The sequence below is a fragment of the Oryzias latipes genome, chromosome 14 (assembly GCF_053564925.1).
Source record: "Oryzias latipes strain Hd-rR chromosome 14, Olatipes_Hd-rR_3.1".
Lineage (NCBI taxonomy): Eukaryota > Metazoa > Chordata > Actinopteri > Beloniformes > Adrianichthyidae > Oryzias > Oryzias latipes.
In genome coordinates, this window is record NC_136250.1 from 29,651,977 (window position 1) to 29,666,469 (window position 14,493).

General features: G+C 46.2%; 1 protein-coding gene across 2 annotated transcripts; it reads left to right on the forward strand.

The window, feature by feature from the left end:
• The first annotated feature begins 3,683 nt into the window (after positions 1–3,683).
• On the forward strand, positions 3,684–13,630 carry dtx2 (deltex 2, E3 ubiquitin ligase). 2 transcript variants are annotated; one of them, XM_023962898.2, is made up of 9 exons: positions 3,684–4,632; positions 5,007–5,595; positions 8,530–8,588; positions 10,397–10,615; positions 11,152–11,219; positions 11,308–11,475; positions 12,096–12,257; positions 12,812–12,901; positions 13,171–13,630. In XM_023962898.2, the coding sequence occupies exons 1-9, from the start codon at positions 4,323–4,325 to the stop codon at positions 13,408–13,410; spliced, it is 1,905 nt and encodes a 634-aa protein (XP_023818666.1). In that variant the 5' UTR covers positions 3,684–4,322; the 3' UTR covers positions 13,411–13,630. The 2 variants fall into 2 exon arrangements, with proteins under 2 accessions (XP_023818666.1, XP_023818667.1); XM_023962899.2 differs by lacking the exon at positions 10,397–10,615.
• Positions 13,631–14,493: the final 863 nt, after the last annotated feature.

A 14,493-nucleotide genomic window follows, 5' to 3' on the forward strand; every position in this document is an offset into this window, starting at 1 on the left:
TTTTTTTTCCACTCAACAACCTGTTGGTGTAATTGGCATTAAAATAAGAACCAAAAGCCACCGTTTTGAAGTAAAAACTGCAAATTTTTAAGATACATAAATTGATCTTCTATCACAGTTAAAGCATGTTTTTACGTCCAGATTGTGTTTTTTCTTCCTCTTATGAGTTGGATTACCAAAACACTCCACCCACCAGCTCCTGGTTCGGCCCTTCTATCAAATTTTAGGACCCTTTGTGATCCACGATGAAAAACGTTTGCCCACCACCGCTTTAGGGAAATCATGAAATGAGCTTCAAACCTGTTTTTGGAAAACCCAAAAGCATTTTTTTATTTTTTTATTTCTGCTTTAATCATCATTTACGCAACAAATGCAAGTCATCTGGTTGTCTTTAACAAATCTGAGCCTGAGTGGCCGGCCTTTTCCCCTGGGAACAGAGGATATGATGGGTCCTGCATCTGCCTCACTAAAAAGAGAGAGGAAGAGGAGCTCTCAATGAAACTGATAGCCCAAAAAGTGGGCAAGCAGCCATTGGATAATGGAGATTGTTCTGCCGTGGCCCTCTCTATTCTGCAGCAGGACACGGCTTCCCGTGAGGACATATTTCATCATTTCATACTGAAGCCAAAGGTCCGGCACACAAAAAGTGTGGTTTGAATGCTGCGGGGCTCATTTGTGTAATTGACACTATTCAGAGTGCAGTGGAAAAAAGGCGCGAGGCGGATTTCTGAACACTGGTGTGGAAAATTAAAGAGTTATCTCGATGCACTGTGACAGGAATTTCTCATTCTATTCCAGAAATGTCGCATAAGCAGAAATCTTTTTCCCGCCACAAAGGCCCAGAGTCCTCAAAAGACTCTGCTGGCATCGCACGTCCCATCCTGCTTCATGAGGTTTGCAGAGAGAACCCCTGCAGGGAGGGTTCTGCGTGTCTGAGTTATCGCATAGGTGGCCTCTGTGAGGCACAGAAAGCACTGAACTTGATTGCATGATGTGGCTGCATCACCTGCAGGAAGGGAGGTGGAGTTACCTGCATGAAAGGTGCTGCTCTGTCAGCTCTTTAACAAAGGAGACGACGGGTTACGGTCAGCGAGCTGTCCCACGTGCACTGAAGCTAAAATGGGCCGATCGCCAAGACTCTGAGAATCCTTTTCTTCGTGTCTTTCGCGTTTCTGCCGCCGCCTCAAACACGTCTGCAAGTGTCAGCAGAATTTAGCTTCAGCGGGTCTTCATGCTCCAAACGACAAAAGGCTTCGTCTGCTGGATTTTAATCCCGTTTGACAACCTTTAGGAATTTTAGTTTTAGTGCATTAAACTTCACACGGCAGATTTTCTAACAATACAATGGTGCCTTCGTACCTTTAGGTTCACCTACGGTGGCCCTGAAGTTCAAATCACATCAGCAAATCACCCAAAGCATAAAACCACATTAAAAGTTTACCACGAAAAATTAAAAAAAGCAAAACAAACGATCTGACGGGATGATGATGTTTGTCTACATTTTTGACAGGAAGTTATTTGGTACGAGGCGATGTATTCCAACAGAAGAGATTTCTTGAAGCTTCTAGCCCCGCCCACTGCAACAACTTCTTCCCACGGTTCAGGTAAAACCTCCTTCTGCTTTCCTTCTTCTTCAAAACTCAAACATTTTCATCCAATCAGGGATGTCCAACCATTGTTTTACACTTTCTGTTTTTTTTACTTGTTCTGTCCAACAGCTGAGCACACAGCTGACTGCTGAAGGCCTTTTATGTTGGACAGGTTTGACTGGGCACACAAGGTATATATTTGAATAAACCCCTTTTCCCAGAGAACTCAGGGATCCCTCTTACTCTCCCCACCTTCCTTGTATGTGTATTTGTGTGCATGCATGTGTGTTGGAGTCTATATTGGCACTTATAATTGGCGGGTAGGGCACTGAGGGAACGTCTTCTGCTTGTTGGAGACAGTCTTTCTCTAAAAGGATCTCTGAAGTTGGTTCCTTCCTGTGATGGAAGCAGTCGCTGAAGGAGGAAACGCAGCAGCAGAGGCGGCGTCCTGCAACCATCATTTCAAATCTGACCGTCGGCGTCTTCATCCATGTCTGAAGCACATGAGAAACTAAAGACTTTCCAAAGGGATTTACATTTTTCACTGAAGATTTGATAGAACTTGAAGCTTTTCTGAGGATTTGATTTTTATTTTTGTCTCCTAAGGGATCAATATCGGCTCCTCACAATCTTCTGGACTGGAAGTAAGGAAGGAGGAGGTTTGTGGACAAGCTGTAATCCCAAAGATGCTTCTGCTAACGCTCCATAAAAAGCAGATTTACGGATAATTAAAAACAGTCATTTATATTTGGCAATAAACTCTCTGGACACTGTGTCTTTTTGGAAAATTAAAAATGATGGTAGGACATATATTTTTACTGAAACGGCCTCGTCCCAGTTTGGTTTTCTTTATGATTAAGGTAACTTTATGAAGCGTTTGGGTTTAATCTCCTAAAAGCGTACAGTCTTGCAAAAGGAGAAGTTTGCTGCTGCTGCAAAACTTCAAAACTTTCAGTTCATGAATTGTTAATTTCAGAAAGATCAGGAAGGTTTCCTCATCTTTCATGTGGCGGCTCTAAAGGTGGAAACACTAAACATGAATCCTTCTACCAGCAGTGCATTCAGGGCTTATTCACTTTTTCCAAATGTTTTATGTCTTGTTTCAAATAGAGTAAACCTCAGGGAGGCGTCAGTTTATTAAATGAAAAGGGCCTTTTTGACATTTAAACCTTCAAGGCACCAGAACCTGGGTTTTTTTGCATCGTTTTTCTTTATTTGGGCCTCAGAGGTCCACAGACATTCCCTTTCTGACATGTTCTGCTGAATGAAAGCTCTCATGCAGACAGGTAGGTGTCCTCTCAAACCCAACCGACTCCAGAACCGCGGGTGGACGTCAGTGAAGCCCACGCATCTCAGAGATGATCCGAGCAAACAGGAGACACCGGGGTTTCATTTAAGCCTTTGACGCACTATTGATGCAAACCGATGCTTCTGCTTCATACTCACCTTAAAGAAAAAACAAAGTGTTTTTTCATAAAATTTCCGGGGGTAAACAATTACTTAGTTTTCTTTTATTTTAAAATCTTTTCTTTTTCCCAGTGTCCAAAAAACAAAAGTGTTCTTTTTATGATTTTGTGCTATTTCAAACAACAATAAAAAAAAATTTCACCCAACATTTGCTTTAAGGGATTTCAAACATTTTTGTCTAAACATATATTCTTACGTTGAAATAATAATAAATAATATGATTGTATTATTCAATATTATAGAGTCTCTAATATAATTTCTATTGTCTATGTGGAACTAAGTTTTGAAGTTTAATAATAAAACTGTAATATTTTATGTTTGGAGTACCATTGTACAAATGTAAATACTAAGATCATGAGGACTTGGTTTTAACCAGTTCGGAAAATTGTGACATTCTGACAATTTTTTTTAATGTAATTCTTGTGGCAAATTGAACACATCTTTTATTTTTTTACAGTTCCCTTTGATCCAACAGTCGTAGTTTTCTTTTGCTCAACCTTTCCTCTTCTGAGTATTTTGTCGTACCGTTTTGTCTCCGTTAGGGGGCAGCAGAGTTTTTGAAGATTCCAAAAAGAGGAAGAGGTTGTTGTTTTAAAAGAAGAAGAGTGTGAAGTTCAGGGAGACTTTGTAAACGTAATTTTGAACGGTAATGTGTTCTTCTTGAAAGGTTATTTGTTCTTTGGTTAATAAAGCCGCGTACTCTGGTCTTTGAAGTGTTTGGCTTTAGAATTAAAAAACACACAGATCTACTCAAGAAATGTACATTCTCCCATCTGTCCCCGACTCACCACAGACTTTGAAAAAAAAAGAGGTAATGAAGGACGCTTTTTGTATAGTGGGGTTTAAATGTAAGCAATTTAAAGTCATTTAAACCAGCAACACTAGCAAGTAGATATTTATGTTTGTTTTGTGCTTGCATGTTTTTACAGATTAAAATTCTGTTTTACGAATCTGAGTTGAGCCAACCTGTCATCGGTTTGAATGCAAAAATTCAGAGGGCGCGTGAAGGCAGCTGGTGGAGCAGAGGAGGAACCTTAGCAACGCAGTTGTAAAGCTAGCGTTTCCCCTGATAGAAATGTCAACATGCACCTTGGTGTTCACGGAGAGCGCGTAGTGTTTTACCTGCAGGCCTCTTCATGCTCCCACGTTCATAATGAAGCTCTTTAGTGAGCCAAGCTAGCCCCGCGGACTTTGGCTTTGTCGTAGCCCCGATCGGCTAGCTAGAACGAGCCGCCGTTAGCTTAGCTAGTACCTCGGTCGGTGAATATGGCGATTGTGTCTGGATCGTGTTCCCGGGTGAGCAGCTCCAGAAACGGGCCGTCGGTGTCCGCCGCGCCGTCCCCGTCAGTCGGACAGTCTCAGCCAATGATAGCGGTGTGGGAATGGCAGGACGACCAGGGCTTCTGGCGGCCGTACAGCGGCCAGGTCTGCTCCCACATCGAGCGGTCCCTGTCCCCGCGGGGCCACCGGGGAGCCGGACCCAGCTCCACCAGCGTCTGCCTCGGACAATCAGATCCCAGTCTGTCCCCCTACCTCATCGACATACCGAGCCTGAAGCAGTTTCGACAGGATACAGGTAAACCGCTTCAGCACCACACCTGAAGTCCGGATTCAGATCAGAGATTCTGGTTTCCGTCGTTCATTTTGTCTTTTTAAACTGCATTTCTGAGAAGATGATGTTGGTTCAGTCAGCTGGTCTAGAAAGCAGCAGTACACTTTAAGTTTATTTTATTAAGTATACTTGAGTACACGTATAGCTAGAATACTAGAGACTATGTAGATTTAGTGAAGTAACTGAGTATTTCTTGGAACATTTTGAGTCCAGGAATAGACAGTATGGAAGTGAACTTCAAGTGCATCACTTTTAGTATAGACCAAGTACCTTTTGTAGTACTCTTACAAAGAGTACTGTCTTGCTGAAGGTAAACTCATTTGCGGGTTTTTGTGCAGGAACCACGCGCTCCGTGCGCCGGTCTCTGTTCCCCCAGTCTTCGGGCCTCGGCAGTGGCGTTTACTGGGAATGGGCCAACGATGAAGGGGGCTGGACTCCGTACGAGACCAGAACTTCCATCCTTCTGGAGCACAGTTACCAGGCCCGCCAGGGGACCGCCGACCTGGGCCCTCACGGATACAACTACATTGTGGACCTCACGTCTTTCGCCCAGGTCAACAAATCAACGGGTTTCAGACGGCAGGTTCGTAGACTGGGCAACTCCCCGTTCCCGCTGGCGTCCCCGGGGCCCCCGGCTGTCCCCTTGGGGCCGGCCTGCTCCTGCCAGCAGTGTTTGAGCCACAGCAGCACGGGGCCCATGCCCAGCCGCTCCCGACATTCCTTTTCTTCGGGGAGTCTGAACCGACCCGGCCTGCAGGGACCAGGAAGGGCAGCCGCGACCCACCCCACTTCCGTCTACTCGCCGTATCCCCGGAGGCCCCACTCTGTTGGGGGGATATCCTGGGGCAGCCCCTGGCTCCCCCCTCCCTCTGCCAGTCAGATCTCGGCGTCGCACCTGAGCGGCTCCGCCAGCGCCAACGGGCTCAGGTGGGTTCCGCCTCTCTGTCCGGGGTTTCTGGTATCTGCTAAAACGCTGCCGGTCCCGTTCCAGTCGCCAACACGGATCTGAAGTCACTTTGTGGGGTCAAATGGTTTTACCTGAACAAATGTGGGACAGACATGGATAAAATAGGAACTCTTACATTTTGATTTGATTTGATTTTTGATTTGAAATGGTTTATTTCAAGCAATCAAGGAAGAAAAATACACAAAAACAATACAATCAGCATATTTTATTACATGTTTTATCTTTATCCGGTTCAGAACTTTTATCAGACAGAATTAAGAATCTTTTGGTGTCAATAAATCTCATGATAAAGATGAATTTCTTAATTATTATGTAAAAATAGACATAACTCTATTTTAGAAATAGCAAATGCAGATCAATTATCTAAAATATAAGCTGATTATATTCATTAGAACAATGATGTATATGATTAAAAAATAATACTATATCAGTAAAATAGACATAACACTGTTTCAAAAATCTTCAATATCAAAAATTGATCAAAGTTCAAAAGTTAAAAATATGTGCAAAATTAAGTTTCATTAAGAAAAACCATGAATCCATTTTTGGAGCAAGTGAAGTAATGTAATTAGAAATCACTCATTTTAACCATCTTCGATAATTGATTATGCATTATTTTTATCTTTATTTTATCTTTTTTTTATTTTAAGGTAGTTCTGTGAAATCAAATAAAATGAGAATAAAATCCTTGGTTGTGTCTGAATTCCCACCCTAACCCCAAACTACATAGTGCAGCACTGTGTAGCGCCCTGAATGTTAAAGCGATTCGGACGCCACGCTCACTACTTGTATTTTTTAGACGGCGGATATGACGTCATCGATTTCACAAAGTTAAAATCGAACTGATATGAGCGTTTTTGGACGAGTATTTATGAGTCTACTGTCTTCTGAAGATAAAAACATTAATGATTTATTAAAAAAATACATTTTAATGCATTTTTTTTTTTTTGCCAAAAATTGTTTCGACGCAATGCATTGTGGTCTATATGTGCCGTTTTTTTGCAGACACTTCTGGGAAATTTCAAGGGCACTCCATTTTGACAGCACTAGAAAATCACTATGTAGTGCACTCTATAGGGGTTAGGGCTGGAATTCAGACACAGCCTTTGTTTTGCCACCAACAGTGAGAGGAAAATGCCTTCATGGATGTGATGCATCAATTCTGTAAATACAGCTTTTGTCGGCGTTGAAAGCCGCCCTGCTTTTGGTGGCAGCGAGGATTTGCTCTGCTGGGGTTCTTCCATTTCCCACCCGCTTCTCTTCCTGCCTCATCGCTGAGCCGCCCTGCAGGGCAGCAAAGTGTTTTCTCAGGCTCACTTCCTGTCACTCCTGAGTGCATCGTCTGACCTTCCTTCCTCTTCAAAGCGGTTCCTGTCCTCAGCCGGGCTGAAGATCCAGACCCTCCTGAGTTCTGCTGGATGGGCTTCTTCTCCAGACTTCCACAGTTGTTGCTTGTCCTAATGTTCCCCTTGGAGGTGTCAGGATGCTGCTTCGGAGCCTCAGGAAGCTCCTCCTTCCATCTGGTGGTTCTGCTTCAGTTCCTAAAATGTTCTGATGAAAGCTCCAGAAAGTTCCAGTAAAGGCATTAAAGAGGCAATGTTTGGCATTCCTCCAGAGCTGCTTCTTCTCTTTCCACACAAAGGCAGCTTGAGAGCTCCATACAGCAGCAACTCTCTGGGCTTGGACCGGTACCGGTCCGTGTGACAGTTGGTACCAGGCCGGAGAGAACAAAAACCGTTATTTCTAATCTAATTCTGAAGGAAGTTTTGGAAAAACAACCGACTTCTGTCCACCTCATTCTCAGCACGTGTCACGCCGCTCGGTCCCGTGTGGAAAATCCATCCGCTACCTTCGAAACCGAGACCCAAAAGCTAACAAAGTTAACAAAAAACAAACGTATTTGAAAAGCTTCTTTACTCTGAAAAGATCCAGAGAGGAAACGGAAGAAGAGCCTTCCACTTCAAAATAAAAGCTGCATTTAACAGACAGGAACCAGGAGTCTTTACTCCAAACATGGATTTTTGTCTCCTGCTGGATTTTAGAGGAAACTTTGAACAAAAGAGGATCTTGGTGTTTATTCTTTACAAACTACAATTAGATTTGAAACTTTATGTTCTGTCAGAGCGTCATTCTCAGATTCCTGCATTGGATGCTGCTATTGTTTGGGACAAAAACAGATTCAGAAGGAAGAAGATTTCACGTTGAGGAGAAAATTCTCATCAACATTTTTCAAACAAGCGACGAGTCCCGGTCTGGGAATCCCCCCCGCTGTGGAAGATCTTCTCATTTTCTTTTGCAAAGTTAAAAGAAACGTTCTTTTGTTGGTTTTCACGTGGAGCCATGAAGCTCAGAGACCAGCAGGTCTTCCTGGAGAGTTTGGATCAAAGTTTCAACATACGTGGTGTTTTTCCTGGAGCCATTCAGCCCGTCCATCGTCTTAAATCTGTCTTTCATGCTGATGTCTCCAGGGTTCTGCCCCCCCCCCCCCCCCCCCCCCCCCCCGCCTGCTTGAGCAGAAGACATGAAGTTTAGTGTTTCTTCAGTGAGGCTCCGCCTCCTCCCAAACCTCAGCATCCTGACTGAAAACTCCTCCAGAAGATCTGCTTGTGTCTTTGGGTCTGGGGGCCAGAGAGGTGCAGATCTTCACACTTTGAGGGGCTTCTGTTGGGACTCTTGGCAGACTGCAGGTTTGCCATGAAGGAGCTGCTTCCTTCAGAGTTTAGGACCAACAGGCGCTTATTTTTCCGTGTTTTCTGGCTGACGTTCCGACACGCCGGACGTGACGGCCTCCGGAGCCTTCCGGATCATCTGCTCGGTTCTGCCTTTGTTCTGCTCTTCCTGTGCGTGTCACGTTTGTTGCTGACGGGTGTCTCTGTCTGCTTCCTGCCCCGCAGCGTTCCTTCCATCCCCGTGCAGCTGAGCGGCTCCACCAGCGTGAGCTCCGCCCTGGCAGGTAAAGGGGGTCACCGACCACCCGTCCTCCGCCTTTCCTCTGCTCCTGGCGCGTGTTGGCGGTCAGGGAGGTCAGGGGCTTCAGACATCACCATCTCACAAATTCCATCCCAAACCGTGGGGATCAGATCAGCGTTGAAGCTCAGCGCTCGCCGTCTCAGCTGGAGCTCTCGCATTTCTTCTGTTTTATAGTTTTGCAGCGTTTCTTCTTGTTTGAACGGAGAACAAAGCCATTCCTGCGTTTCCACCCCCAGAGGAGGCCCAACCTCCCCCCCAAGAGGGATGGAAAGGGATGGGCGGGGTTAGATATGTGTCCAAATGAAACGGGGGGCTTATAGACAAATTTGAAGAAGAAAAAAGAATACATTTGTTATTTCACGTGACGTCTGTCTTCTTAAATGGCCCTTTCTTGGTGCTGAATACAAACGTTTCCTGTTATATTATGCTCCATCGAGTCACCAATTCAACTAAATAGGCGAGTGAGTCTAATGTTTTTAGCCTTCATCATTACTTCATTGAGGTTTTGTTTATGTAGATGATTGGTCACCAACCCCCCCCCATGTCCCAGCAATAGCGTCACAAACGACAGACGGTATCATTTCCTCGCCACCATGCGGTAAAATGATGACGCCATATTTAGAGATGTGTAGATAAAGATTGTCTACTCGTTTATTTTCAACAGAACTATTGGGGTTTGAAAAATTCTTATTCGGTTCTAGTCCCGTCTAGTCGAGTCGACCAGAACCCCAGAAACATGCCTTTTGTGTCAATGCCTGCAGCCCCAGGCCTATTTTAGGGACATTTTGTATTCAAAACAAAGAAAAGTCGTCTTCACACCAGATGTGTTGAACGTAAAACCAAAGTTCGTGTTCTTTTTTTTTTTTTCTTCTTGTCAATACTTTGTGCTGAACTTTGTCTGTGTGCGCAGGTTTCATTTTGACAGCTGTGTAACCCCACAGAAAATCCCAAACTATCATTCTGTGGGGATGAAAAACAGGAAGAAATAATAAAAAATGAAATTAGGAAGATTTAAATCTGTCATTGCAGAACGTCAAACCCTAAAAAACCTGCAGCTGCAGAAACTCTCTGCTGTCCTTCTCTTCCCCTCCTCGGCGGTCGGGTTCTGGGCCGACGGGCTGCATGTGAATCATTACAGCCGCCGGACCAGAACCTCATTAGGGAGAAGCGCCGGACCGAGACCTCAGCAGATCATTTCAAATGGAAGGTCGCTGGTCTTCTCCAAACGCACACTTTTAATACTCATTTAGTGGTAATGAGCTTTAATGGTAATCTGTGCCAAACTTAATACAGTTCAGTCTGCGGTCGGGCGCATCCCATAATAATGCTGCAGCGTTAAGCAGCTCCTCTGCATTCAGAGTCCCGCTGCAGATGTTTTCCACGCCTTTGTGTTCCGTGGTCGTAATTCACGATGGTTGATGTTAAACATTTGACTGTAACAACAATGGGACATCTCAACCCCCCCCTCATGTTCCCAAAAAGGACGTACCTTTGCCTCCTAATATGGGCGCCGCCATGTTAAAACCAGTCGACCATGATTGGTGACTGGGACCAATGGCTGTCGACTGGTGTCAACGTGGCGGCGCTCGTGTCAGGAAGCACCGGTGAGGGATTTTTCCTTATTTCGCTCTTTGTTTGAAAAATGCGTCGCCGTGGCAACATTTCTCTTTTTGATTTGTTCCTTATTTCTTCCTCCCTGCATCTCTGCATCCGCCCCCCACTCCACTCCGCCCCGCCCCGCCCCACGTCACTCCATCCCATCCCACCCCACCCCACCCCACCCCACTCCAGGCATGGCCTCCATTTTGATGTCAGCAGTGGGACTCGGCGTGCACTTCACCTCCGCCCCCCTCCCTCAGCAGCAGCCGCCACAGCAGCATCAGCTGCCGCCGCCTTTCTCTCTTCCTCCTCCACCTCCTCTCCTGCCCCCAGCCAGCAGGCCCAGCAAGCCCCCCAGCAGCAGCAGCAGCAGCAGTTCAGTTAGGAGAGCAAAGAGGCAGCACAGGAGAGGTAGCTACCACACCAGCAGCCCCCACTCCACCTGTCCTGCTCCATCACTGCACTCAGGCTTCTGTCCTTCAGACTCTCCTCCATCAGAACTTCTTTCTGCTTCTGCCTCAGTTTCTTCTCTGAATCTGACAGACTCCCCCCGTTAAAGGGGGGGGCAGCCGTGGAGACGTTCTTCACGCTGAAACCTGAAGAAGATGGTTTCTGAAGAATCACTGAACCACCATGACAGGGAGGGGGGGGGGGGGGGGGGGGGGGCATCATTTCCTCACCACTTTCACTCCGTCCCATCACTGCTTTGTTGTTGATCTGGCTTCACCTTGATTGGTCTGAACGTAATCATCAGGTTCCTTACGGTGAGCTCTTTGTGTAGCTGGAATCAAATGGAGAGGATTTTTTCTGTGGTAAAAGTATTTCCTGGAGGATTTCTAAACCTATTTTGTGGAAATCATCTCATTCCACCAGACTCTCCTGGTCTTTCTTGGGTCCGTGTTTTGGTTGGGGTCCTTCAGAACCTCCTCCTGTGTTTTCTCCCACAGCGTCGGCCCAGAAACCCGAGGAGGTGATCCAGCGTTACATGGAGGCGGTGTCGGCGGTTCCAGATGAGGTATGTCATGTTCCGTGTCGGTTTGCACTCATTGGTGGAGGCAGAGAAAAGGGGCGTGGCTATGTGACATCACCTGTCAAACATTCAGGACTGCATCATCTGCATGGACCAGCTGTCCAACCCGTCCGGCTACGAGGCGGGCCCGTCCGAGGAGAGCAGTCCGAGCATCGGGCCCAGCAGCGTGGGGAAGTTCGTGCGATGCGGCCACACCCTCCACATGCTCTGCATGCTGGCTATGTACAACAACGGGACAAAGGTACGCGGGCCGCCGCCATGTTCACCCGGGACGCTCCCCAGACGGAGGGTGAAGGTCTGTTCAGAGTTAGAAGAGCCGTGTGGGAGAAGTTCTGCTTTAATAGTGAAGACCCGCTCTGCCGGGTCATCGGGTCGGCGTTACAGAGCCGGTATCCCGATGGTTAAAGACCTCCACCGGGTCACAGGAGCGCAGTTAAATGTTTCACATCTCATCCTGTTCTTCAGCTGCTTAGACGTCCTTTTCTTTAAGGGAAATCTTTAGTTTTACTTGTTCAGTTCCAGTCTAAAGATGACTAAACCGATGAAACTGTTGGATTTAAAGCAGGTTCAGATGATGATGATGATGATGAAGCACTAGAACCTGTGTCTGTGGGCGGTCTTCTTTGAGGAGTTGCTTTCTCCGTCCTGAACTCCTGAGCAGAAACGCACTTTGTTTCTCTAAAAGTCGTCTGGAAACGTGGCTCAGCTTTGGTTTCAGGAGCTCAGATGTTCCTCGGTGGGAAAAGCTCCACGTCTGACTGTTGGTTGGTTGTTGAAAGGTCCATTTTACTGAGGCTCCGCCTTCTTCTGTCTGAGCTTCTGTAAGGGGCGGAGCTCACCGGGTTCCCTTCTCCCCCGCAGGACGGCAGCTTGCAGTGTCCTTCCTGCAAGACAATCTACGGGGAGAAGACGGGCACGCAGCCCAAAGGCAAGATGGAGATCTACAGCATCGCTCAGTCGCTGCCCGGACACCCGGACTGTGGAACCATCCAGATCATCTACAGCATCCCTCCTGGCGTCCAGGTACATCCCTTCCTTCAGCTACCATCAGGACTCAACCTTTCCCCTTTTGGTTCTTTTCTAGAGATTTTCTGAACATTTTTTTTAGTTTTTCTTTAGTGATTTTGCTCGTCTTCACCATAGAAACCCGTAGGAACCCAGAAATGCCTGGTGAGCTGCGTTTAGGTCCGGGTTCTTCAATCTCTGCTCTTCCTCTTTCTGAATAAAATACCTGAAATTTTGAATTTTCTACCTTGTTGGTTGTAATATTTACTCTCAAAGTAAAATATTTACCCAGAAAAACACGAGTCTGAGATCAAACTGATGTTCATTCAGGTTTACAGAAACCAGATTCCAAACAACTTTGGTTTTTTTGTTTGTTTGCTCTTCATCTGACAAAGACAGAAACACTTTAGTGTAGAAAAAAATGTTTAAAAATAAATGAACTCACAAGTTTCAACCTGTTTTTGGTCAATTATGCTTTAAAATGGTCAAATTTAGGTTTAAAACACCAAAAAAAGAGTTTCTTTTGACTGAACTTGCAGTTTTATCGTTGTCTCTTCTTCTTCATCCTGCAGGGTCCAGAGCACCCTAACCCGGGACAGCTGTTCACCTGCAGGGGCTTCCCTCGTTTCTGCTTCCTCCCAGACAACGACAAAGGCAGGAAGGTAGGGGGAGGAGCCTTGGCCATCATCCCGCTGTAATTCACTGATGGAAAGTGGGATTAAATAAGCCGGCCTCACTCTTTCCTGAATGTGTGCTGCCCCATGTGGGGGCGAGGCGGTAGAAATATCACACAGGCCTTGAACTCGCCTCACGTGAACAGCAGGAGGCGCCACAGAGGAGACCAGGAGGCGTTCAAACATTTTATTCTCAGTCTTGAGGTCTTTCTGCTGTATCGTAGGTTGAAACGGGCTTTTTTTGTTTTGTCGTCGAGGTCCTGGAGCTGCTGAAGGTGGCGTGGATGCGGCGCCTCATCTTCACCGTGGGAACGTCCAGCACCACCGGCGAGCCCGACACGGTGGTGTGGAACGGCATCCACCACAAAACCGAGATGATGTCCAACCTGTCGGGCCACGGTTACCCCGACCCCAACTACCTGGACAACGTTCTGTCGGAGCTGGCCTCGCAAGGCGTGACGGAGGACTGCCTGAAGCCCGCCGGAGGCAGCAGCTAGGCCGCCCCCCCCCCCCCCCCCCTCCCAACACGCCTGCCAGACCGGCGGGGGGGGGGTTCTGTTACAAACGGACTTCTGTGCCGCTCTGCCGATCCCATGAAGCACTTTAGAGCGTTCCTTTGACTCCAGACCCAAACGCATGCAGTCGGGTTTTTTTTCCCAGAAAACGGCCGAGCAGTTCAGGCTAAACGCTGTAAATAAAGACACGAATGCAAACGAACTCTGACTGAAGCTCTCATTCCATCCTGTAAGCCGGTTCTGAGAGAGGTGGGTCATCCTGGAGATTCCTGCAGCATCAGCTGCTGAAGCTGCATCCCGATGGATCTTCATCACATCACAGCGTCAGCTAAGAAGTTTCACGCCATTTGTCCATTTTTGACTGTTTTCTTACATCCTGAAGAAGTGGAAAAAAAACTGAAGTGATTAAAAAAATAGTGAATTTAGAAATGAAACGGATCTTTGACCTTCAGGAATCGCCGTTAGCTGAAGAAACTGAAGCTCAGAAAACATTCAGCAACTGTTCAAAGGGAGGAAATGAGGATGAATATTTATACAGATGAATATTTGATGAAACCATAAACCTGTGAGGAGGAAAAAATGCTGAATCCTGAAGAACCTCCAGCCGTTCAGACCGGCTCGGTCCCGGTTCTGTTCTGGGCCGGTGAGGTGAAAATGTGTGAGGACCAAACAGTCGCGCTCCTTGAACCCTTTTAGTAACGTTTTCATTTCTTCACATAGAATCACAGCTGATTACGTTTTTACCCAAATGACTGAATTTGAGCAGAAATAAAAAAAAGTAAAAGTCTGGAAAACAAAAACCTGAGTTCATCTGAAATGTTCCACATGATTTAGTGCTGAACGCTTTCTGTAAACTCATCAATGGAAATCTGTGAGCAGGAAGAGACAAAACTCTGACTCTTTACGGTAAATAAATTTATAAAGAAAACAGAAAATAAAACGTAGACTTTATTTCAACTTTTCATAACCCTTTGATGTTTGTTCAAAGGCGGCTTTAAAGTTCAGAGGTCAACTCTTCTCTACCAGCCCTCATCAACATCTTAGAAAAGACCTAGACGTGTCGTC

What these genes read in the sequence shown, in the direction of transcription:
- dtx2 (XM_023962898.2), top strand. Translation starts at nt 4,323, where the DNA reads ATGGCGATTGTGTCTGGATCGTGTTCCCGGGTGAGCAGCTCCAGAAAC. An exon ending in TGTCGGCGGTTCCAGATGAG is followed by an intron (nt 11,220 to 11,307) that starts GTATGTCATGTT and finishes TCAAACATTCAG; the next exon opens with GACTGCATCATCTGCATGGA. An exon ending in ACAACGACAAAGGCAGGAAG is followed by an intron (nt 12,902 to 13,170) that starts GTAGGGGGAGGA and finishes TTTGTCGTCGAG; the next exon opens with GTCCTGGAGCTGCTGAAGGT.